We start from the raw sequence: 26741 nt of genomic DNA on the forward strand, positions 1-26741 counted from the left end.
AACACAGTGGTGGAGGAGTATGGTTCACAGATCGACGTGGACAGCAACACGAGGGTTTCTAACAACACTACGGTGATGAACGGACCACGATGACGATGAAACCACCACCATGACACAAGCAATAGAGCTAAAGGGATAACACAAGCAACAGAGGTAAAGGGACGACAGTGTTTGAGACTAGCTAAGGCGCTCGAGTGGACTCGACACTCACCACTTTCAATTTTTACATTGAATACGATGACGGTTATCCAAAACCGTCTTTAAAGATGACCTATCTATGACGGTTTTGATCAAAACTGTTGTCGTATTGAAAGTGCTTAGGACGATTTTACATAAAAATGTCTTTAAGGCGTCAAATAATTTAGAATATTGTCACCGTCCATTTGTTAATGATAGTTTTTATATAACGGTCGTTGTTCCAACATTGTAAAATACTTTATTTCTAGTAGTGATTCAAACCAAGCACCACTAAAACTCGTTAAATAAATGAGTTAAACCTAAGTCATATATAATTTGACTAGTTGGATCATGAATCAAATAAAAATTAAAGTCCAATCAAATCAGTTTTTCTTGGATGAATTTTAACAACTCTATTAATTTTAAGTTTTATAAAACGGTGTACCTGGTGTCCTGTTTCCCATCAGATTTGTTGGGTTTTGACAACTACAGTAAAGGATAAAAATATAGATTTTAACAACATTTTATATAACTTATTTTTTTCACATTATTTATTAAATATATAATATTCCTCTCTTTTCTTTAATCTTTTCCTTAAATTGTAACTTTTGTCGCACAAAGTAAATGATGAGGAACATCATCCACAGTAAAATGACAACGTGAGCTTAAATATATCTCATGTTGCGTGGAAGAAAAAGCACGTATATATATCTGGCATGTCAAAAGCCAACACAGTGTTATAACTGTATAATGTTACTGTAGACGTGTTTTTGCCCCCACGTCGAAAGGTTCTTTCACACAATCAAACAAAACTCCACTAATATTCTCCACTTTCTATGGTTTTCAATTCCTGTCCATGCATGGTTTGAAGGGCCACGAGATGGGGATAAGGTTAAGTGCCAATGCCGCAATGATATAATAAAAAGCTAGCACACACAGTAAAACACTTGTCTTTGGATCAAACTTAGTGCCGGCTAGCTAAAAGTGACATGCCAACTACTTCAAGATCGACGAGGGAAGCACATAGACTTTAACTTTTTTGTGAAGCTAGCGTTAATGATGGCTTATGATACTAAGCCACCAAGTTATTTGTCGGCTATTATTGGTTTGTTGTTTACGTAAATACAACCAAGTCCCCACTAACGCTGGTTAATTGTGTTTATTTTTTTAATATTTGTCATATTGATGAGTACTATAGAATAGCTTTATTATATTGCTATTACTAAAATAAGACAGTTTTGTAAGAGATGAAGTTCGTCGAAGTCTCGAAGACTGACCCTTGAGTACACAACACTGGCTTAGTGTGCAGCTGGCACATTTAACGCAAACCATGAAATGCTTCTTTCTAGTCATAATTAAGTATAGGAAAATAGGAAAGAATGACATATAATTGAACATTGTATTGATTGAATCATTGGATTAATATAGTGGTGTAAAATTCCGTTGCATTTATATATGTATTTAGTGGAATATCACATGTTAATTTTTTTTTCAGTGTGTAAAATTTTGGTTGGGAATACATGAAAAAAAAGTATTGTATTGATTGTCTTAATATTAACTTGAATCCTAACCTATTAATTTGAAGATGAACAATGTCACGAATTTAAGAAATAATTACTTGATGTCAATCATTCACTAAATAATATATAATTAAGTGTTATCAAACTTTTTCTTATGAAAATGGATGGAAACTATATAAAATAAGATGGTGGGAAACTGTGTAACTTCTAATTCTCTTTGGGTACACATGAGCACATCGATATCCTCGTATAATGGCATTTATAGAACCTCAATTATGTTTACCGTCCAACTCTTCAAACGCTGCATATGATTAAAATCACAAATGGATTATTCGCATGCCTATGGAATTAATGATTTTTAGGGTGTCAATTTGTACGTCAGCTATCAGCAGCAGCCTTATATATAGTTTTAACTTTCATGTGAGGCTAACAATAATGAAAGGTACATGTGAACATATATGGCGCAAGGATGAGCAATTAACGCTTTCATTTTGACGCGTGTTGCAAAAGAGAACCTTTTTTCTCTTGTCAAAGTGGCTCGTCGTATCCACACACTAGTAAAATTATTTTGACCAGATCCGAGACAGATGTCACTGACAGAGATATATTTCTATATGATTACTTTTTTACGTGGGTTTTTCTTACAGATGACAATTTTTTATATGTAAGATGACAATTGAATTTAGGTTTATACGAATAGATATTGATTAAAGACAAAATGACAGAAATTGATTACGAGGAAGACTGTTAGAAGTTTTAGTTTTATTTCTACGAACAAAAGATCCATATAAATTATTGGTTATTTTCTTTAAAGAATTAGTTTTTAGCTAAACTTATTAATATTGCTGTGTGATACTGTAATCCATATAAACGATGTCACCTAATAAAATAAGGCTAGCTGTTGTATGCATATCAATGTAAATAAACTACTGTGACAAATAAGTACAAATATTGGAATGTTATAGTATTAATTACTCAGACCCCCTCATTCTTAGTTTTTCATACAATAAAGTTATACAGAGAGAAATTAGGCAACACTCTTTATACGCAACACTTTTATAATATGGAGAGACTTTAAAAAATATATAATAAAAAGAATAATGTTGTAAATTAAGAATAACATTGCTCATAAAAAAACTCTAACTAATTAAGAAGATGAACAAAATCCCTTATGTGATGTTGGTGCGAAATATTACATCATATCGGCATATCCCTTAAGTGAATCTGCATGCAACTGCAATAATTAAATGGTGGGAAACCGTATTGTGCCATCATTGTCATCAATGTCGTGGATTATGCCAGTAAGGTTAAGAAAAGAATCGATAATTAAATAAACGTGGAAAAGTTTAATGAACCATGCACATAAAGCTTAAGGTAGGTCGTCTCAGGTGCCTTTAATCCTTATCCTTCCTAATTAACTAACTATGTACTAATAATACAATAATTTAATATTGTTAACTTAAATGATCAATATTGTGGCTAGCTTCTTTTGTTAGCTTCCTTGGCCGGCTTTCCCCTTCTTTGGCCCTACTTTCTTATGATGGTATTACACGTACCGCCGCCGTTCTTACAGCAACTCACTCCTTTTTTGAATAATAATCAATCCACCAAATTCTCTCTCTTTCTTTCTATTATATATAGTGACAAGTTATAACTAAATTGTAGTGCCAAAGTCCGTAACTAATTCAATAACATAGAAGAATATGGAAGATGGAAGCGTCAACCTTCCTCCTGGGTTTTTCTTCTCTCCTACTGATGAAGAACTTGTTCTTCACTTTCTCTATTGCAAGGCTTCTCTCATTCCATGCCATCCTAACATCATCCCCGATCTCCATCCGTCTCAGCTTGCTCCTTGGGAATTAAATGGTATGCTTAATCAATTAAGTTTCTTCTCTCAATTATTACAATCATTGTTTAATTTTTTAAAAATTAATATACATTGATCATACATTATATGTCTTTGTTTAGTGACATAACTATACAAGAGAAAATAGATAATGCATATAAAATAATTTTATTTAGTGACATAACTATACATTGATCATTAATTATAATAAATAATTATCTTTTATAATAACTATGTTAATAGTCACACCGAATTATTTTGTAATTGGTTAGAGTAAAATTAATGACTTTACATTATGAAGTGCATAATCATTAACCTTACTATAAAATGAGGGGGTATATATTTAATATTTACAGGTAAGGCGTTGTTAAGTGGAAATCAGTACTATTTCTTTACCAAAGTGAATGAAAACAGAGCCAGAGAAAATGGGTATTGGAAGGACACAGGTGTCACGGAACCTATATTGTCAACCTTTGATAAGAAAGTGGGAATGAAGAAGTACTTGGTGTTCCACATAGGTGAAGCTCCACAAGGTACTGAAACCAGTTGGGTAATGCAAGAATATTATATATGTTCCTCTGGGTTTGACACTGCCTCATATCGAAGTGCTAGGAGAAGAAGAAAACATGTGAGTGACTTTATTTAATTAATTTGTAAAGCCAATTATATATGGTTGGCAGAGAATATTGATGAGTTCTATTTAATTGATATTGTCTCTGACAGGATCAAAGTTGGAGCAAGTGGGTTTTGTGCAAAGTCTATGAGAAGATCAGGTCTCAACAAGGTGTAAACTGCTATAGCGATGATGATGACAGTGGATCAGAGCTTTCTTGGCTAGACGAAGTTTATCTGTCGTTGGATGATGATCTGGAAGAAATTGGCATGCCTATTTAGATTGAATGTATACTACCCAATGCTAATATATATATATATATATATATATATATATATGGACTTGTATATTAATTACTATGTCTCAATTAAATACGTGCATTGTTTGAAACGAACGTGTTCAATGTGTCTCTTTTACATGCAGATTGATGGCAAAAATTAATGCCAGCGTGAGTGGGACTAATCTTGAATATCTTGAAGGTCTGAATCTTGTAGAGCTAGAAGGAGATACTTGCTCGATCCTCTTAAGTAATACTTTTATGTTGAGTATTATGATAAAAAAAATAATTGAGATAAAAAATTTATCTAAATATGCATGAAGATTTTTAATGAAAATTAATCATTATTAAAATAAATAAATATTCCATATAAATAGTATGATAAAAAAAAATTGGACAAATCTTTGATAGCTTAAGATATGTTTTGTGCATAAAATTAAAAATTTGGTTTAGAATTAATTGTAGTTTTAGTTCCTATTCGGCTATTCCGTAAAAATTAAAAACTGTTTAGAATTATAATTCTCTTGTTTGGGTTGTGCAAAGAAGTAAAGCACTTAAGTATTTAAGTTTCAATTTTTTTATACCTTTAATCATCGGTAGAAATATGTTGAGTTTGAGTAAAACAATTGATTCGTGGTGGTAAAAAGTGATGAGATAAAGTGGGCAATGATGGAGTGACAACAAAAGCAGTGAATGAGGTAGTAGTATTTGAGGGGTGATGTGAGCGTGATCAATGATATAGTAGTACTATTGATAGTAACAATAATAATGATATATATTAATGATAGTAATAATAATAACAACAACTCATATATATATATATATATATATATATATATGATGTTAATATTATTGATAATGGAAACATTAATAATTATAGTATCTTGAATATAGGATAATACTCATGGGACACTTGTGATATTTATCTTTAATTTTAAATTATTCTTTTTATTTTTTTTTATCTTAATTAATAGTAGCATCTTGAGTATGCATTTCTCTTAAATACTCAAAGGATACTTATGGCATGTAAAAGAAATGCTACATAAAATATATTTAATAATAACTAAATAAATTTAATTAAATATGAATTTATTTAACACAAAAAATTCATGATCCAAGTAACTTGTTACTTATTATAGTTTTTTTTTAAGCTTGACCTAACTTTTTTTAAGGTCTGATTTCACCAGATAACTTAAAGAATATTTTATATTAAAGCTTAACCCTTTTAACTATTGATTAATTAGGATTTTTTGGGCCCGTCATTAACACTCTATTCCAGAACTTGGGTCCATCATCGCATCTAGTCTAGCCTTATAAAAATGTAGTCTTGATCCCAAGGTTCCATTTTTAAATCTTTGTAGTTTATGGAATTATTAAAGGCTTAAGCTTTATGGCTACAAATCACAAGATGGAACATCTAACTTGCCTGAAGCACTTGGGTTGGGGTAGGAATAGAAATGAACCCGATTAGGTACTATTGGATCCTCACGTACCCGTCCTACTGATATCACAGAGGGCACAGCAGTGCCATTGGCGAGCTGAAGTGAAAATATCAAAATAATGACCAGTGACAACATTGCTTCTTCTTCTTCTTCTTTTTTTTTTTTCCTGAAGTGGGCAACATTGTCTTAATGCTGGGTTGATGTGGTAGTGGCATCCATAAATAAATTATAAACAGGGCTGTAAAAAATAATTGATTCAACTAAACCATAATCCAAATGAAATTATATTTAAAAGTTTTAAACAATGAAAATTAATTTTAAAAAATAAATAGTATAAACTAATTTTTAAGTCAAACTAATTTCCTCCTCAATAAATGGTTTGTTTACCTGTTTTTAAAATCAAATTTAGTAAAAAAATAATTTTAAACTTATTTATTTCTACTCAAATTAATTTTAATATTTTTTTGCAAAGTTTTATTTGTTAAATTATTTTTAAATTAATTTCAAACCATTCTTAAAATAAAATTTGAATTTAAAATTCTTAAAATGGATTTAGGCTTCACAACCAACTTTAGACCAAATTGAAATGTCATAAAGTAAAGCATCCACTAAGAATGTATTTGGAGGAGAAGATAGAAATAAAATCGAGGAGGAATTATGTATTTATTTAGTGAGATTTGTTTTTTTTATACTCTAATTTATTCTATTTCTATCTTTTTTATTTTTATCTTCTAAACTAGACACACCAAAAGAGAACTAACAAAATCATTTTATTTATTTTATAATTTGATACAAAATTCACTTTGTCATTTTATTAATCTAACTTAAAATTTCATAGTACCATTAAATGCGAGTCATATTTATTATGTATCACTACTTACAATTCAATAGATTTCCTCAAATTTCAACTAACAAGAAAAATATGTTAAAAGAAGTGTATTGGATTATGCTTTTGAAGGATTTTTAAAGATTTTTTTATATAAAAAGTGGAGGTATTCAATAAAGACTTTTAAATACATACATCTCATGGTATTCAATTAGGATTATTATAATTTTTTTAAGGAGTACAACAAAATCCAATGGTATTTAGTTAAGATTTTTTACATCTTAAAAAAGTTCTCTTATATTAAAAATATAAAGATTTTGATGAATTCTTTTTTAGTATAGATTTTGATGGATTTCATGTGACTTTTTAATAGAAAATATATATCAAATGATCCTAAAAAAAACTCGAGATTTTCTTGGATTCTTTTTTCTTTTTCTCTTATTACTTATAATTCTTTCTCTCTTTGTTGAAGATAATGTAGACATTCATCTATAAAAACATTTCATAACTTTTAATACCTTGATAATCTTCAACAATTGCATGTTAATACACCACTATCATGTATAGACAGGTTCTCATTTCTCTTGTTTCTCCCTAACAACTTTTTACTATTAAAATACAAATACAATCATTTGTTATGTATTATGAACACTCAAACATTTTGACCCATGGGGACTCTATCTTTTTTTATTTGTGGTTGTTTATGGCATTCCTTGTGGCTTTATTCAAGTTTTCATTATTAATACAAATACAATCATTCTTAGCTATATACTCAAATAGGAATTTACTTGACAATAGAAAGACTTGCAAACTTAGATACATTTTTCTAACATATATACAACCTGTTTGAAGATTTTGTTGAAGAGGAACAACATCATTTTTAACAATGATAGGTCAAGTTATTTGGAACTCATCTAATATATTAAAATTTGTTCATTAAAGTAACTATTGTACAAAGCCGAGACTCAACTAGGAACCTTCTATTCCTTATGGTACATCTATCATGTGCCTTCCCTCATAACTTATGGTGTTGTTTTTATTTTGATAACCAATACTATATTTTACTTTGCCTTTCAAAACAAAAAACAATAATTTGTTATGAAAAAAAAATCTTGCAATAACAAAAACCTAATTTGCTAACCTTAATTGTCAATTGAATAAAATTTATTGCGTTAAAAAATTGAATCAAATATGATAAAAAAAAAGGATCACGTGACTCACTTATTTATTTTTCATGAAAAAATTGAAGACTGTGAAAGTTCCTTAGATTTTTATGAGTGGAAGAAGATTTTGTATATTATCAATTATTTTTTTATAGACTCTTTTAATTTGGAATGTTTTTAAAAATTCATGGAGTCCATTAAAATATTGTAAATCTATAAAGTCATTCCAAATCTTATGAATTCATGTTTTATAAATCCATTAAAATCTAAATTACAAAATTCAAATTATAAAAGTATTTTAAAAAATTCTTAAAAGCCATTACATTTTGACAAAATCTTTTAAAATTCACAGGATTTTTTATATTAAAAAAGTCTTTTAAAATCTTAATCAAGTACAACCCTTTAAAAATATTACTCCCTCTATTCTAGATTATATACCATTCTAGAGAAGAAAAGAATCTAACATAAATGTTGTTTTACAAAACCAACTCTGCATTAAATATTTTTTCCAAGATTACTCTTAATCTTAATCAATACTTCATAGAAATAATGTACAAGAAGAATAAACGAGTGATTAATTAAAAAAATAGGAGATATATTAGGAAGTTACCTAATATTTTTTGACAAATACTAATCAGGTCCTTAGGAACATTAGTTAAAAAATAAAAAATTATGTTATTTGTAATCTTTATATAGCTTCTTATGATTTACACAATAAATATTTTTATCTTTTAATTTCTTAATAAATGTCCTAGAAACACTAATTAACTAGACCCAATCATTTTTGAAAATTTATAAATTAATTACATTTTTTAATACCTACCTCAAAATCTTAAATATCATATAGTATAAAAGGAAGAAAACTCCTCTGAAAAAAAATGGAACCGAGAGAATATATTAAAGGATGTGTAAGTAACTTGTTATAATAATAGTAATAATAAAATGCGTAGGTTTTTAATTACGTGACACATCTGACTTGTCTTAAGAAAAGGAGTTGGTACAAAATAGAATTGCCCAATTGGGATGGATAATACTGGATCAGAGTCAGCACCCACGCAACGTTTTCTACCCTGATTACGCAGCGGTCAGCGCCATTGCTAGAACTGATTACATTATTATATTATCTATAATCTATAATCTATAAATAATTAACTATTATACAATTTTTATTCTTAAATTATCCTTTAATATATATAATTAATTTTATTTTTTCATAAACCTTCAAAGTATAATTATTATCATTAATTACTTTTTATTTTTTCATTTTAAAAAATGCTGACATACTTTATAGACAAAGTATCTTTCTTTCAACTATATATTATTGTAATGACAACATTGTCATCAAGCCGGACTGACATGGCAGTGACATCCATGAATATTAAATTAAAATAAAATAAGAAACGATGGATTAAATTAAATCATAATCTAAACTCATCAATGAAATTAGCCTTAAATTTAAATATTGTAAATGAAAAAGTATATACTTTGTATCAATAATAATATGGTGAAAAAAAATATAATCTAAGTCAAATTATTTTCAAATATTTGAAATAATCATTATCAATTTAGAAAAGGCAAATAATATAAACTATTTTTCTTCTTAATAAATAGTTTATGATTTGACTTTTGAAATCAATGTTTTATTTTAAAATTAAGTTTCAACTAAAAATAACTTTATTTGAAAAAAAAACTAAAAATAACTTTAAAACTATTTTTTTACAAAAAAAAATTCATTTAAAAATTGAAAAATAGGCTATGGATTACAAGTCATATTAAAAATAATTTTTAATTAATTAATAATATGATTTTTTTATACAAACAGTCCATAACTATTATTAAACTCTAAACTAAAAATCCTTTCTAGATTCGGATTAAAAAAAGGATTTTAGTCCAATTTTAGACAAAGTTAACGTTATCCATAATGGATCCACGAAAGGCATTACGGCAATTACCAAAATGAATTGAATTAATAATTGTTTATAAATTGTAAAAGATTCACTTTGTTTCTCAGTTGCTTTGTCTCGTAACGGGTCTTGTTTCTGCGTTTGGCGTTGCACACGATGAGGAAATTCACCACCATATTCTCCCACATCAAATCAACAAAGATGAACTTCTCCGTTTCGCTTCTTCATCGGAGCTCTCCATTTTGCCCCAATCAACCACCACACCCTAATTTCAAGAACCTCACATGGCAGAATCGCGATTCACTACTATTATTTCCCCTTCTCTGTTCGCGCCACTTTGCCTCCACTACCGCGCAGAATCCTTCCACATTGAATGCTCTTCAGGATCATTATCAGGTACGTACTTTTGCATCTCGTGCTTTTCAGTATCTTCAACTATTCTGTTCTGTGATTTTGATGCCACTCCTCTACCATTGGATTTCTCTTTCTCCAATACTTTTTTTTTTTATTGGGAAATAAGAAAAACTAAACTATAGAAATTAAAAAGAAAACTGATAAAATCATAAAAATAAGGGTCTGGTTAACTTAACTAACACGTTAGGACATTGATTAAAAAATCAAACATTTATTATAAATATCTCTTATACGAGAGTATATAAAAGTTACGGCTAACTTAATTTAACACAATTTAACCTTGGTTAATGTTTTAAGAGCATCCACAATTTCTTGTTTGCTACAGTAATTGCATTTCTATAGACTGTGATTTCGGAATTTCTGTTCCAGATTTTGCCTATTGGATGTATTGTTGGGTAATATATTTCTAGTTCTTGTTTATTCCAGAACGCCTAATGTTGTCGAATCAAAATTAGGGTACGCAGACCCTAGAAGGTTGACACTGACCCTGAAAACGGAAAAGTACGGTTGCCTCTATGAATAAATGGGGATTAGACGCCTTGATTATCCTTAAAAGAAACTATTTATTCGTGACGAAAAACCTGAATGGGATGCTCAAAGAATTTTTATTGGTAATGTAAAATTGGAATGGTATACCCCCAAAATAGAACTGCAATATGAATTCTTTATTTGTAGTGTAAATTCAGGATGGTGTATTTGAACCTTAAATGATTCTGAATCAACTTCTAGATGAATTTTTTGTTCAACGATTTTAAATTGAGATGGGATGCCTTGATGGCCCTAATGGTAGGTAAAACCTGGACAGTAAACTTGAGCCTCCATGGCTCTAAATGGAAATTTTCTTTATTCATAATGTAAAATTAAGATGGCATGCCCCTCAATGGAACTGCAGTATGAACTCTTTATTTATAGCATAAAGATGTGATGGTATGCTAGAGCCTTCATGACCCCAAAATGTAACTGCAATTTGAATTCAAGCCAAATTCAAGCCGAGTTTGTGCCCTGATGACCCTAAATGCAACTGTAGTATGACTTATTCTTTCTTAATCTAAAAATGTGTTGATGGTATGGTTTGAGCCTTCGTGATTTTAAATGCAATTGCACCATGAATTCTTCATTCATAATGTTAAATTCTGACTCTGAGTTTTATGGAGGGAATATTTAAGAAAAATGAAGAGTTAGAATAATTTTAATTTGGGTATTAAACAATGTGAGTAAATTTATTCATATGATGTTTTAAGATAGTTATGATCTACGCAAAGTACCATTATATCATTAAGGTAATTTTTAATTTTCCTCCTATAATTAGAATGCAGTACATTCTTGAATATAGGGAACATCTAGCTATATGTATGAACATTTGCATCTAATTGGATATAACAGGCCATTGATTTTCCTGGAGGAGCAGTACAATTCATCCCTGAAATGAGGTTTATATCCGAATCACCTAAAGAGAGAATACCTTGCTACCGTGTCCTTGATGATAATGGGCAACCAATTTTGGGCCATAATTTTGTGCAGGTTTCCACATCCTTGACCTACATTTCATTATTTTTGACATGTCCAGAGGGAAAGTACATTTTTTTATAACCTGAGGGAAAAATCATTGAAATGAAACTAATGGATATCGATAATGTTAGGTCAGCAAGGAAGTTGCTGTTAAGATGTATACTGACATGGTCACTCTCCGATCTATGGACACTATCTTCTATGAAGCACAAAGGCAAGGTAGAATATCATTTTATGTGACAGCAATTGGGGAGGAGGCTATCAATGTTGCTTCAGCTGCAGCTCTTGCCATGGACGATGTTGTTTTCCCTCAGGTTTCAAACATGACACAAAGAAAATAGTATTTTTATACTTTTAGTTTTATACCTAAACCTATGAAAGAATTTCCCCTAGTATAAATTCTATTTATCAGAGATTTATCCTCATAGTTTATCATATTTTTTTCCTAATTAGATGGCTTGATTCAGGTTGGAAAATGATTTAACAGCAAATCTGGTTGCATGCAGTATAGGGAAGCGGGAGTCTTGTTATGGCGTGGTTTCACTTTGCAAGAATTTGCAAACCAGTTATTTTCCAATATATATGATTATGGGAAAGGAAGGCAGATGCCAGCTCATTATGGGTCCAAAAAGCACAATTACTTTACAGTAGCATCAACTATTGCGTAAGTATTGAAGGCTTTTATATAAAAGTTATGGCATGATGTTTCTCTATATATTTTTCTATCTATCTATGCTGCTTTGCCCCATGATTATAAAAGTTACAAAATGGCAAATTTACCTTGGTCTATAGTACACAAATTTCCCATGCTGTTGGAGCCGCTTATTCCTTAAAGATGGATAAAAAGGATGCATGTGCCGTCACTTACTTCGGTGATGGTGGCTCAAGTGAGGTAAATTATAGTTACCATAACAGAAGATTCATTTCTTCCTTTACTGAAAAAGAATTTTTATTGGGATTTAGATAAAACATGGATATAGAACTTAGACTCTGTTCTAGAACTTTTTTAATGGATTTTAGGCAATATAGTATCACTTTAGGCTAAAAATTTTCACATTCAATGCCTTTTTCCAGTTTTTTGGAATTTGGAGTGGTGCCAATATTTTTTTTTATCTTATTTATCCCAGTGATCTCATCCTTGTAAACGGATGCAGTACAATGTTTTTGTTTTCATCAGCAATCATTATCAAGGATCTTTGATAGCTTAAGAAAATTGTTTTTGCATGTTATATTCTAATGCATTGTGCAATGACAGGGTGATTTCCACGCTGCCTTAAATTTTGCAGCAGTTTTGGAGGCCCCAGTTATTTTTATATGCCGGAACAATGGATGGGCTATCAGCACACCCATTTCAGATCAGTTTCGAAGTAATTTTCCTTTCTTTTTGTCCATTTCTTCTGTTTAGTCTTGTCTTGCTATATCTAAAGGCATATTGTGTACTGGGTTGCCTGTTTTTGCATAGGTGATGGTGTTGTTGTGAAAGGGCAGGCATATGGAGTTCGTAGCATTCGTGTAGATGGCAATGATGCCCTGGCTATCTATAGTGCTATTCAAGCTGCTCGTCAAATGGCAATTACTGAAGAGAGACCAATTCTAATAGAAGTAAAGTGATAAGTGATAACTTTCTAAGGAAAATATTTGGGTGTGTTTAAAAGAAAAGTGGTAGTGTGTAGTCCAATATTAAGGCATTTTAATGGCAGACTAATGCTTTATCTGATATTTTTTTTCAGGCTCTTACATATAGAGTTGGACACCACACCACATCAGATGACTCTACCAAGTATCGTCCAGCGAATGAGATTGAATGGTGGAGAGTGGCACGTGATCCTGTGGTTAGATTTAGAAAGTGGATAGAAAAGCATGGCTGGTGGAATGATATGGCTGAGTCAGAGCTTATAAACAATTTGAGACAGCAGGTGAGATATACATCTCTAAATCCCTAATACTGGATTCCATACTAATATATCATGTAGCCTAACAAATTCCCATGCCAAAGTTAAGCAACTTTCTATTCTGACTGCTAGTGCCAGTTAGAAAGCTAGGGAAAGGAAGAGAATATCCTCATGGAAAGTGAACGAAAAGGGATGGAGTGATGAGCTTACCTCCTTTGCAACCATTATCAAGTTTACTGATATGCAATTTTAGTGTTGAGCTATTAGTAGATGGAATTCTTAAATAACTTCTCACGATATTGTTACTAAATTGTCCTTAAGTTTAACACTAATCAATTCTCAATTATTCCATAGTTTATTATTAGCCTCAATATGGAGCATGATCCGTAGCTTGGTTGGGTAGAGTTTTGTATTTTTTTTTATGTAAGAACTTGGTTGGTTATTTAAGACAGATTTACGTGATACCCCAGGTCTGTGGTATTTAAGAACTTGGTTTTTTGAAAACTGTGGGTGCATCTTGCAGTTTTATGATCATAATCATGAATACTGACTATATTCATTGGATTTAATATAATGGACTCTTCGAACAGTTATTCCTTGAATAATTACACGTGCCAAAGGTATGGGGCAACATTTGATAAACTTAGTTCTTTGGAACTTCAAAATAATTTGTACCTAGGATCTCACACTTTTATTGTCAAAATCATGAATACTGGTTCCTGGAAGTATTCTATGAATTTGATGTAGACAACTCTGAAAAAGTTCTTCCTTGATTGGTGACATTTGCCAGAACTATGGGATATCTGATGACTTGGTTTATTGTGACTTAAAATTTACTTAGGATCTTGTATTCTTGTAGTTTTATGATCATAATTGTAGTCGTATTACTGCTTTGAATTTGATTTAGGCTGCTCTTAAAAACATTATTTAATTGTTGTTCTAACTCGGAATTTTCCTACTACAGCTTCTACATACAATTCAAGAAGCAGAGGGTGTAGAAAAACCTCCACTTGCAGATAGTTTTAGTGATGTTTATGATGTCGCTCCTTCTAATCTCCGTGAACAGGAGCAATGGCTGAAGGAGATTGTAAGAAAACAACCACAAGAGTATCCAACAAATATTTCTGTGTAGACTTCAATATGCTAATACACATTACATTGCTTCTAATAAAAAATTCTCTTCAAACTTGTATTCTTTGTATATGAATATTGCATCTGCGTGTTCTGTCCTGATTTTTCACTTCAATAGGGTATTTGCAGTTTTGGGTGCTTTTGCAATTCCCTACCCACATAATTTGTTAATCAGTAGGGTTGAAAGGCATTTCACCCTGAGATTATCAATTTTTTCTACCTGTAAATTAAAATGAAAATTGCACGCATGCGGCTGAGGATTATGCTCCTGAGGAGGATTAAGCCCCCCTTTTGGAAATAATACGGTTTAGGACAAGGTTATTATCTGTGTTGGCTAAGGTAAGCATTTTTTTTTCTTTTTTATTTGTGCATAATACTACTTTATTGTTAGTTTTTGTTTATCTTTTGCAAAAAAAGGGTAAAAGTTTATTATTAGAGTTAATAAGTCAGAATTGCGTTGTCATGGGAAAGTCTATTGGAACACCAAAATATTTTTACCATTGCACACTAACTTTGATGCTCTAAGTTGTTAATTATTACAAATATGATTTTATTAAATTAGTTCATTTTAATTCATTTTCATTGTAAATTTTGGTTAAATTCCTATTGTTTCATTGGATTTTAATTAGTTCTCTATAAAAAATTTTAATGAAGTTCTTATTTTAAAGCTTTAATACTTAACAATATTAAATTTCTTTTTTTTAAGAGGAGTTATTAAATTTCTGTTAAAAGTTGTTACTATGGTATTTTGTATGTGGTAATCTCGTGTTTATTTGGGTACATCAATTCCCTCTCACGGTACTCAAGGATTTTTTGGGAGACAAATGCTATAAGTTATTCTTAAAAATCTTCAAAGATGAAGAAAGAAAAGAAAAATGTGTTGTCTTGTCACATAAAAAATGCTGTTTGTTTCAAATTATTTCTATTTTAAGATAATGCTTACCTACTAAAAAATATATTGTTAATTACGTTAAATATTATGATAATAGTTTTTTTATACTAAAACATCCATATTAAAAGAGTTTGATGCTAATTGTGAATTAATTAGAATTTACATGAAATAGTCAATAAATAAGAGTATCATTAGAAAATAACAAATATATTTTTGGATATTCTAAAGTGATATATATTTTGAGACAGAATGATTATCATGTTAACAATTTAATGCTAGCTTTTTAAAGACTGAATTAAAAATATTTAAATTATAAAAAAGCTTAATTAAATTTCTAATGAAATGCCAACAACATTATATTATTTCAAAGGCAATCGAGTTCGATTCCTTATTCTCATATTCGAGTCGTATGTGTAAAAAAAGTGTGCTTGGCATAGGAGATTTTACTAAAAATTATCAACTTAATTTTTTAATATTAAATTAGTCATTAATAAAATCAATAGACATTTTGTAATTATAACATGATAAAAAAATCTAATAAAATCATGTGAGTTTATAGACTAATTTGACCTAAATTTTTTACTCCATTACTTATTACGAGAATTTGATTAATGATAAAAACTATTAGATGAATTTTTTTCTTAAAAAAACATGAATAAATTTTTACTAGTAATGACTTAAAATTTAAATCGTTTAAATGATACGAAAACTCGTCGTTTTTATTTTATTGTACAAGATATTTTCATGTTATTTTTATTTTTTATTTTTATTATTTGGCACTAAGTTTCTTTCTAAGTGTTCCTGGAGTTTGAATAATTAAGGAGCAAAAATTTATTTTTAAGCCTAACTTGATTTTAGGTATTTTCTTAAAAACTTTTTATAATTTTTAAATGAAAAAATAGAACGAAGAAAGAGTTATTTGACACTAAAATTCTTTCTAACTTCTAAATGTTTATGGAGTTTGAATAATTAAGGAACCCTGACTTGATTTCAAATGTTTTCTTAAAAATATTTCATAATTTTTTTAATAATAAATAACATTAAAAAAGAGCGTAAGAAATATTATTGATAATGTATAACTGTCAATGCAAATTATTACTAACATTTCCTATACTCTTTAATTAATATAAAAGAATTATTTATTACTTATATATATTAACTTGATATTATTTCTCATCAATGGGACATGTACTTTTCTTAAGGCATTTTAACTGCAGACCACTGTTGCATTTTTATTTTTTACGCTCTTACATGTATGATGAGACTGGATGTAGCTTTTGTGTTGTTGCTTTTTACGTTGTTCTCGTATTGTTTTTTGAAAATTACACAATTTTAAAATTAAATTACAAAATTAAATATTAACAAAATTAAATATTAACACAATTACATCAACAATACAGAAACAATTGAGAAAAGAATAAAAGTCAATTTTGTGAGACACAAAGTTTGAGATTGAATTTGAGAGTGACACAGATTTAGAAAGTGGATACAAAGTAATCTTATGGCTAGCTGGTTCAAGTTTGTTTAAATTTATTTGTTAAAATAAATATTTATTTTAATAAAATAAATAGTTTTTTTAGTGTGTTTTATCTAAGTTATTTTTTAAAATAATTTATTTATTTTAAGAAATAAATTTTATCTATTTCTTAAAAAAAACATGATTAATTAAAAAATACTTATATAAAAAACACTTATTTTAATTTTTTTAAAGTTTAAACAAATTCACGTAGAGATTCCGAGCTTATGAACAATTTGAGCCAGTGGGTGAGACTAAGATATACATCTCTAAAAATCCATAGGTTGATATATACCATATTCCACACTAATATATCTACGCCAAATTTGAGAAATTTATAGGGAGAGAATGACATCCCGTTAAGACAGGAAAAATTTTTGAGTTCAAAAAGTCCACAAAAGTATTTATATTTATTTCATACTAAGAAAATGAGAGAATATTCAAACCTATAATATGTCAAATTTAAAATCCTATTTTACTTCACTCCATCAATCCTCAGGATTAATTATCCTTAAGTTTAGCACGTATTATACTGTGGTCTAATATTAACTTCAAATAATTCAATATAAAGAATGCATGATCCTTAGCATGGGATTGGAGACTTTTGTATTTTATTTTTTTGCCACAAGTATTCTGCTAACCAAAATTAAAATGTTAAAACTGCAATAGTAAAATAAGGTAATCTGCATCACAAAAGTGAAAACTAAGTCAATTCTTATTTTGCTATTTCCAAATTCAATTTTGATAGTTTTCTGTTCTTCCATTGTCTGAGGAAACAATGGAGTGTAAATCACACCTTGTTTGTTAGATGAATCTCTTTCTTAAGCAAGAGTTTTATTATATAAAAAAGTAACAAAGTTTAATTATTGATGAAAAAATAATAGATTAAAATATATTATACATTATAATAATATAATTTTAACCATTCATTTTCGTCAACGTTCATAATTTATCACAGAAATTCATAAAGAGTTCCATAACAGGCACCAACGAACAGCTGCAGCGCAGTCTGTATATAGTTGTTACACTAAAAATTAAACTCAAATTTATATATTTAAATATAAGTTTAATGGTCATCCAATGTCAATCCCAAGTGATTTTACCATAGAGACCAACCATCAACATATAGTTTATTTTTTCTTTAAATATATTTATTTATTATATATTTTAAATATAATTTATTTATAAAAAATAATTATTTATTATAAATTTTAATTATATAAAATAAATATTTATTCCGTACTAACGTTAAAATTCTAGTTATACAAATATATATATTTTATCACATGTTGTTAACTGATATTTGTTTTTCAACAATGATTACTTTTTTTTCTTTTTTTTTATCAAAGTGCGACATGTATGAGAGGCAAAACCAATTAATCCAGAATGCACAAATTCATCCACAGACTTTCACTTCTCTATTCACATAATATCAAATCATGAGCTTTCTTAAAATAGAGATCCTTCTCTTCAGGCTTCAACACAACATAGGCCTTAGAATTCAACTAGAGTTCCCATTGGAGTGGACAACCACCAAAATCAAAGGAACCCCACTTCTTTTCTCTCTGCCTTCCTCTCATATCCTAATTTTCATCAAACAACAATACATAATTACCCTCCTTATATTATTTTCTCACTTTTTCTAGTCTATCTGCATATCCCTTTCTCACTTCAAGTTAATTCATCTGCCAATAACAAAACTCAAACCACGTTCTTTTCCATTAAGCATTTGTTTTTTCAGTTTCAATGCAGCATTTGCATGCAAGCCTCATTAACTAACGACATTGGAACATAGTATATGCTTTTTGTGCCTTGGCAAAAGCCAGTAATGGATAATTGACACGTGAAAGAGCCCTCTATTAGGATTTGTACGTAAGAGGAAGTGAATATTGCTGTAACAAGAAAGGAGGTACAAAGGAAAAAATGGCAGATGTTGCAACGAATAAAACGGATGATTATATAGTATGTTATGCACCTTCCATGATAACAACAAATGGGGTGTGGCAAGGAGACAACCCTTTGGAATATTCTCTACCTCTTTTCATCTTGCAATTGACTTTGGTTGTGGTTGCCACCCGCATATTCGTCTTCATACTCAAGCCTTTTCGCCAGCCACGTGTAATTGCTGAAATCTTGGTTAGTTTATTTCTATACCATCATCACAAATTTCATTAGATGTTAAAAAAAAGATTAAGGGTGTGTTTGAAAGGATTGAAGCAGTGGAGGAAGACCCCAATGTTTACATGTAGGGGAAATAATCTATTTAGCGGGATAGTTAATTAGTGTTCGATTTCTTTCATGTGTAAAATTTCTTTGGGCTAATGACAGTCAGACGTCGTAAGTGGAATTAATCTCTGATCTAGTGGATTGAAAAATAACCATGATCTTTGACTAAGGAAAAAAAATAGACATTCACACCAAGCTTATGTTTTACCGCATGCAACACCACTTAAGATTATCCACATTCTTGTACTAAAAACACAAGAAAGGAATGAGAAAACATCTCCTAGCTGTTTTTGTTTTTTGTTTTTAAAAATATTTGCTTTTAAAACAATCTAAAAAATTTAATAGATTTTCGATAAGAAATTGATTGGTGAAAAGAATGAAATTATTTTAGAAAACAATTCTTGAAACAAAAAGTGACAAGGAAATAAAGCAAGATTAAAATGCAATCACCTTGATTGGTTCTTTGCTGATAGATATTGTTATTTTGCACAAGTGCAGGGTGGAGTAATGTTGGGCCCTTCGGTGCTTGGGCAAAACGAAGCATTTGCCAATGCAGTGTTTCCTCTAAGAAGTGTGATGGTGATTGAAACAATGGCAAACATTGGTCTCCTTTATTTTCTCTTCTTGGTAGGGGTGGAGATGGACCTAACAGTGATGCGTAGTGTTGGTAGAAAAGCTGTGGCTTCAGCAATAGCTGGCATGATTCTACCTTTTATCGTTGGAATTGCCTTCTCCTACCTTTTGGCAAAAAAAACTGACTCTGACATAAACCAAGGCACTTATATACTATTCCTTGGTGTTGCTCTCTCTGTCACTGCATTTCCTGTTCTTGCTAGGATCCTTGCAGAGCTTAAACTTGTCAACACAGAATTGGGGAGGCTTGCTCTTTCAGCTGCACTCATCAATGATGTGTGTGCTTGGGTTATGTTAGCTTTAGCCATTGCTTTAGCTGAGACTGAAATCACTACTTTGGCTTCTCTCTGGGTTCTAATATCAAGTGTAGTATTCGTGGCCATTTGTGCCTATGGTGTTAGACCAGCAGCTAAATGCCTAGTTAAGAAAACCCCAGAAGGTGAATCCTTCAGTGAGTTTTACATATCTCTTATTCTAGCTGGGGTCATGGTCTCAGGCTTCATCACTGATGCCATTGGGACTCATGCTGTTTTTGGAGCTTTTGTGTTTGGTTTGTCTATCCCAAATGGACCACTCAGTTTCACTCTTGTGGAGAAGCTTGAAGACTTTGTTTCAGGACTTTTGCTTCCTCTCTTTTTTGCCATTAGTGGGCTTAAAACTAACCTAGGGCTCATCCATGGCTCATACACCTGGGTAATTCTTATTATAGTCATTTTTTTGGCCTGCCTTGGTAAAGTTGTTGGAACCATTTTGGTTGCATTGTTTTATGAAATGCCAATACATGAAGGAGCTGCCCTTGGTTTACTCATGAACACAAAAGGCCTCGTTGAAATGGTCGTGCTTAATGTTGGGAAGGACCAGAAGGTGCTAATACTATAATCAATAATGTTATATTATATCCTTCTATTATCTTCAATACATAAAGCATTCAATACTTTGTTTAACAAATATGAAGAAAATTATATGAGGAGAATTATGCTAGTAGCTCAATCAATTCCTCTCTAGATGAGTGGTTTATACATGTTGATCATTTACAACCGTGTGCAGGTTTTTGATGAGGAATCATTCGCAATTATGGTGGTTATAACAGTGATAATGACTGGAATTATTGTACCTGCCATATCAGTCATTTACAAGCCATCAAGAAATAGCATATGTTACAAAAGAAGAACAATTGAGATATCAAAATTAGATGCCGAGTTCAGAGTCCTATTTTGTGTCCACACCCCTCGAAACGTTCCAACGATGATCAACCTCCTTGAAGCCTCTAATCCAACAAAGAACTCTCCAATATGTGTCTATGTGCTCCATTTGGTGGAACTCAGTGGCCGAACATCAGCCATGCTCATTGTTCACAACACTGCAAAACAAGATGCCCCTGCCCTTAATCGAACAGAAGCTCAATCTGACCACATAATCAAAGCCTTTGAAAACTATGAGCAGCATGCTTCATTCGTCTCAGTCCAGCCCTTAACAGCAATTTCCCCTTACTCCACCATGCATGAAGACATTTGCAATTTGGCCTTGGACAAACGCGTGTCCCTCATAATCGTTCCTTTCCACAAACAACAAACGGTTGACGGTGGAATGGAAGCAACAAACATGGCATACAGATCCATCAACCAGAATGTGCTAGCAAATGCACCTTGCTCGGTCGGAATTCTAGTGGATAAAGGCTTAAGTGGCTCTAACCGTCTGGCGGGAAATCAAGTATCTCATCATGTAGCAGTGTTGTTCTTTGGAGGACCAGATGATAGAGAGGCATTGTGCTATGGATGGAGAATGGTGGAACATCACGGGATTAGCCTTACCGTAATGCGTTTTGTCCAAAGTGATCAAGTACAAGTAGAGCCATTGAGGCAACAACATGGTGGTATTGATTTGGATGAACCAAGGGTGCTGACAGTGCAAACAGATAGGGATATTCAGAAGCAGCATGATGAGAAGCTTATACATGAGTTTAGGATGAGGTGTGGGGATGATGATGCGGTTGATTATGTTGAGAAGGTGGTCAGCAATGGTGAGGACACAGTGGCAGCAATAAGAACAATGGATGACATTCATGACCTTTTCATAGTTGGGAGAGGTCAAGGGGTGATATCACCACTCACTGCAGGACTCACTGATTGGAGTGAGTGTCCTGAGATAGGGGCAATTGGGGATATGCTAGCATCTTCAGATTTTGCAGCCACTGCTTCAGTGTTGGTGCTGCAACAATATGTTGGGGATGGTTCACAATATGAAGGATTAGAAACACCATATGGTGAAGAATCCACACCACTACCACCAGGACATAAAATGTTCGGTTCAGAACACTAGACAATTTTAATTATACCTGCTTCCTGCTTGTTGTGTCATAACAGAATACAGAAGATTTCTTTTCTTTTCTTTTTGTCTATGTACCGTTGCTTTTGTATTATTATGTCTTGTGGCCGAGTAGTTGTTTTTTTGTTTGTACCTTTTTCAACTCTTACAAGAAATGTACATACAGTTTTATTAGCACAATTTGTTTTGTTGATATTTGATAACTGCTTCATAGAATTTACTCAATTGAGACTTTTTTCTTATATTTTGGAAGACAAATATATATATGTGTAATCAATTCAGTCAATCTATAATAGGTGAAATTGGGTGACTTTTGACCCAGTGGTTCTGCTAAATTGTTACTCGAGCTTATTTTGCTTGTAATGTAACATTGTATTTTCATTCAAAACCAGTCTTTGTATTTATGCTGAAAAATTAGAATGTGAATGTATACTTTCATTCCACCTTAGAAGTTGTGTGTTTTGTTTTCCTCTCTTTTCTTCTTGCTCTATGATATTTATCATTGTTAAATATTTTGATCATTTGAAATTCGATATACATAAGATTCGTGAAAGAATAAAATAGTCTAAAAGTATAGAAACGAAATGTAATTATCACTATTATAATAATTATATATTATAATCTAATAACTAAAGTAATAAAGTTATGTTTTGTATAAACTTATTAATGATATAATAATTTATTTATTTTTTATAATCAAAGTAATATGGACTTTGGCGCCCTTCTCAATGGGATATATCCCAAGTATTAGGATTCAAGTATTTTCATAAACTTCGACTTTCGGATTAATTATGAGATTAATTCTCAAAGTTTAATTCCACTTTAAACTCTTGATTTTTTTTTTAAATTATATTTCATAAGGATCGAACCAATAATATAATAATTAATAAAAGTTTTTTAATTATAATATATTCCACTCTCACTCAATATACATAAATTTATTAAGCCTCTTTGGATAATTCCTTTTTAAGATTTTTAGAAGAAAAAAATAAAAAAAAATTATAAGCTAAAATTAGTCATTTATGTATAAAATAAAAATTATTTTTTTTAGAGAAGTTAATACCACAAAAGTTCTACAAATTAACTTATACATAAATTTCTATAAAAAAAACTTATACATTAATTTTAGTTTATAGAAAAAATATTTTATTTTATTTTCTCTTGCAAATGTGTTTAGGGTTTTTCCTTACAAGATTATCTAATCTAAACGATAGTTATCATAGTCAAACCGAGGAGGACTTTTGCTCTCAAATGTTGTAAGGAAAAACCCATTAAGAACAAACTTCGTCGTCCATGGATGCAGCAGCATGATTTCTTGGCCATCCCTAAACACGTGGTATATAATTACAATTCAAAAACCACCATCAAAGTGGACCCTTCACGGGGGCTGCAATTGGCAAAATTAATGATGGCCTAAAGCGTGAGAACCACTGGGAAAATCTTGGAAACAATAATCATTGAGTTTCTTGAAAACTGAAAGATATCATATCGAAATGTTCATAATGTGATTGTTGAATTGTTTAAAATGGCATTTTTTATAAATAAATTCCCCATTTCGCATAAAAAGTGGACACAATGTCAATTTTGGCTTACGAAATGTTGGACCGCTAGTGTGTGTCTATATATATATATCCTAACTTACATAGAAATTTCGTCGTTTTTCCTGTTGTATTGAAGAATTCAAGTTATTTACGAATGTTGTCATTGTCACGGTATTCAGTTGTTTAATTTGACCCTCCAAAGTATTAAACATGTGTTCTATCCTATCCTTCTTCTTTGTGCATGCAATTCTAGAAGTCTTGAAGACTACAACTCTTAAAAGCTGAAAATTGATATTTAGGGTTTTTCTTATAAACATCCACTTACCATTCTTTCTTATAATTCAAGTCCCGTCACTTGATCGAACAAATACAAACGAATTCATTTTTAAAAAGGATCTAATTATACTACATTTCGTTTAGTGGATCAAAAATTTAGTATAATGCAAAAAATTAAGTTGTGCTATAACTTCTTAATATATGAAAAATATTTCTATAACAATATTTGTGAAATAATTATTGAGAGACTGTATTTTCTTGATCAAATAATGCAATATAAAAGAGTCAAAAAGTTAGGAAGACATTTTTATCAAAAATCCAAAAGAGTAATCACAACAATATATGGCATTACATGATCTTGACAATTTGATATGCGTTCACAACAAAATGGAATGAATTAGGTTTAAAAGTAGAATGGGATAAGAAGAAAAGAGATAAAGGTAAAGAGAGAAATCAATATATATGGTATGTGATGTGATAACAAAAATGAGATGGAAATAAAGTATAAAAATAAAATAAATATATTTGTTTTTCAAAAATTTAAGTTTAAGGCATGTATGAGTCTTCTTAATAGTCCTCATTAGTGTCTCTCTTAAATCAATGAGATCTTTTAATTTTCTTACTCAAAATTTAAACAATTTTTGTGTTCTTACTCTTCCAAAACCTAACCTAATTAAATCAAAATTGCAATTCAAAAATAACTAAGTCATATAAAATCTAACTAAGTAATTAATATTAGGATCTAGTTTAGTTAATTAAATAATGTGTGTGAATTATTATAAATCATCTACATTTATCTTCAATAGAAAAAAATGTGTTAATGAAATTTGTGTTTAAGGATCGAGTATTAATTCAAGCACATTGAAACACGTATATATTGTATACATATGTTTTGATTAACCATCCTCTTATTTTTTTTTATTTTTTTTTTTTGCTGATTGGGACGGGGCAAAGTCCCCAACCCACGATTAATTGATTAAAAGTAAAAACCATTGTCAATTTTGTTAGCTAGTTATGATTATTGCAGTGTTGGTATTGTTTATAATGTTACGTTACCAAGAGAGTTTGAGCGTACTTGTAAGGTAATTGAGGTTTCAAGAAAAGATGAAATTCGAATAAGTTATTTAAGAATGCCATTTTATGATCAACTGAATTAATCTCACATGCAACTATAAAGTGTAAAGACATTCCAAGAAATAAAAAAAATAGTTTCATTATAGAATTTTTAGTTTATTCTTATCTAGATATATAGGTGTGTATTTTAAAATAAGAAGAGAATTATGATAAGTTAAGACCAAAATTTATTTATTATGTTATTAAAAGAATAGTAATTTCAACTGTTTTATTGGGGTTAACTTTTAATAAAGAATTTATTTATTACTTTAAAAAATAATACTATAATTAATTATACGTTCAAAGACCAAGACAGACAAAATAGGGTTCAAAGGCTAAAATTTCTTTAAAGTATTCTTTACTCTAAAGTTTTATTGGTGGCAATCTTTTTGTCAATTTGTTGTTCGGTCTCTTTCTCTGTTTCAATTTCCTTCGTTGGCGAGCTTACCTGTTTTCAAGGGAACATTTATTTTAACTTGGTTTTCTTGCCTACTCAATTGTCAGATATGCTGGGTACAAATTAAGGGTGAGAGAGAGAGGGGTTAAAAAAACAAAAATAATCATAACCAAACCATCCCAATTAGTCTCCCATAAAAAGATAAATAAATAAGTTAATTTATATTTTTTAAATAATTAATTAATAAGTTAAAATCAACTTATAATCACATCACATTAATTACATTTCTTGAAATTCTCTATTCTAATGATTTCACAAGTTAAGTTGTATAAATTAATTTTAATTTATAAAAAAGTTTAAATGATCTTATTAGCTTAATTTATTTTATTTTCGTTCATCCTATTTGAAATGAAATCATTCATGAGAATCTTTAGCCTTCTATTGTTTCTACTCATACACAACTCGCAAACAGTTTAAAAAATTCATTGAGAGAAACTGCTTTCCGTTTTCGATCCATTTGTTAAGTTAGAGCATCTTCAAGTTATTAATATAAGCAACCTAATTTTTTTCACCTCAAACTTAACCAACTCAATTCATTTTCTCTCCAATAAATATTTCTACTAACAAGTTATTTAACTTGTAAATATTGCATGTATTTTTTCCTCCTATATTTAATATAAAGTTAAACTCATGAGTAATAATAATTTATATATATAAGCAAATCTTTTCATTTTTAAACAACTGAAAATCACATGTAACATATTAAAATAATATTTTTTTAAAACAACCCATCAATCAACTTCCATTATAAATGCTCTTGGGCATTTCATGAAATCTCTATGCACCAATGTTAGGAGGTAGCGAGGAAAATACTGATTATATCTTAATTTACCGAATTGTACCTTTATTCTCAAGATCACTAACCATATTGATAGTGATTTTCTATGATTTACTATAGTCATTAGCTTTCTTAGTTACTATAATTAGGATAATGCTTTAGGTTCTTCTAATTAATATAATTAGGACAATGATTTAGGTTTTCCTTATTATTGTAATTAGGACAATGATTTAGACTTTTCTAATTATGACAACTAGGATAATGATTTAG

The 26741-nt window shown here is 30.2% G+C and overlaps 3 protein-coding genes across 3 annotated transcripts; all 3 read left to right on the forward strand.

Annotated features, from left to right (window-relative positions):
• Positions 1-3375: 3375 nt before the first annotated feature.
• Positions 3376-4534, forward strand: LOC100170711 (NAC domain-containing protein). The gene is made up of 3 exons (NM_001317670.2): positions 3376-3563; positions 3900-4171; positions 4267-4534. Exons 1-3 carry the CDS (start codon positions 3401-3403, stop codon positions 4435-4437), a joined length of 606 nt encoding a protein of 201 aa, NP_001304599.1. The 5' UTR covers positions 3376-3400; the 3' UTR covers positions 4438-4534.
• A 5314-nt stretch (positions 4535-9848) lies between these two features.
• Positions 9849-14771, forward strand: LOC100779198 (2-oxoisovalerate dehydrogenase subunit alpha 2, mitochondrial). Its single transcript, XM_003523176.5, has 9 exons — positions 9849-10164; positions 11566-11703; positions 11823-12005; positions 12198-12355; positions 12484-12583; positions 12947-13058; positions 13154-13293; positions 13422-13607; positions 14548-14771. Exons 1-9 carry the CDS (start codon positions 9925-9927, stop codon positions 14713-14715), a joined length of 1425 nt encoding a protein of 474 aa, XP_003523224.1. The 5' UTR covers positions 9849-9924; the 3' UTR covers positions 14716-14771.
• A 3722-nt stretch (positions 14772-18493) lies between these two features.
• On the forward strand, positions 18494-22478 carry LOC100818927 (cation/H(+) antiporter 15). The gene is made up of 3 exons (XM_003522436.5): positions 18494-19258; positions 19847-20845; positions 21029-22478. Exons 1-3 carry the CDS (start codon positions 19046-19048, stop codon positions 22298-22300), a joined length of 2484 nt encoding a protein of 827 aa, XP_003522484.1. The 5' UTR covers positions 18494-19045; the 3' UTR covers positions 22301-22478.
• The last annotated feature ends 4263 nt before the right edge of the window (positions 22479-26741 follow it).

Source organism: Glycine max, chromosome 4 (genome assembly GCF_000004515.6).
Source record: "Glycine max cultivar Williams 82 chromosome 4, Glycine_max_v4.0, whole genome shotgun sequence".
NCBI classification, from domain to species: Eukaryota; Viridiplantae; Streptophyta; class Magnoliopsida; order Fabales; family Fabaceae; genus Glycine; species Glycine max.

Excerpts from the sequence above, each read along its gene's own strand:
- LOC100818927 (XM_003522436.5), top strand. The coding sequence starts at position 19,046 with ATGGCAGATGTTGCAACGAATAAAACGGATGATTATATAGTATGTTAT. Across the intron at positions 19,259-19,846 it reads GTGTAATTGCTGAAATCTTG|GGTGGAGTAATGTTGGGCCC; the intron begins GTTAGTTTATTT and ends GCACAAGTGCAG. Across the intron at positions 20,846-21,028 it reads ATGTTGGGAAGGACCAGAAG|GTTTTTGATGAGGAATCATT; the intron begins GTGCTAATACTA and ends AACCGTGTGCAG.
- LOC100779198 (XM_003523176.5), top strand. The coding sequence starts at position 9,925 with ATGAGGAAATTCACCACCATATTCTCCCACATCAAATCAACAAAGATG. Across the intron at positions 12,356-12,483 it reads ACAGTAGCATCAACTATTGC|TACACAAATTTCCCATGCTG; the intron begins GTAAGTATTGAA and ends CTTGGTCTATAG. Across the intron at positions 12,584-12,946 it reads GTGATGGTGGCTCAAGTGAG|GGTGATTTCCACGCTGCCTT; the intron begins GTAAATTATAGT and ends GTGCAATGACAG.
- LOC100170711 (NM_001317670.2), top strand. The coding sequence starts at position 3,401 with ATGGAAGATGGAAGCGTCAACCTTCCTCCTGGGTTTTTCTTCTCTCCT. Across the intron at positions 3,564-3,899 it reads TGCTCCTTGGGAATTAAATG|GTAAGGCGTTGTTAAGTGGA; the intron begins GTATGCTTAATC and ends TAATATTTACAG. Across the intron at positions 4,172-4,266 it reads CTAGGAGAAGAAGAAAACAT|GATCAAAGTTGGAGCAAGTG; the intron begins GTGAGTGACTTT and ends TGTCTCTGACAG.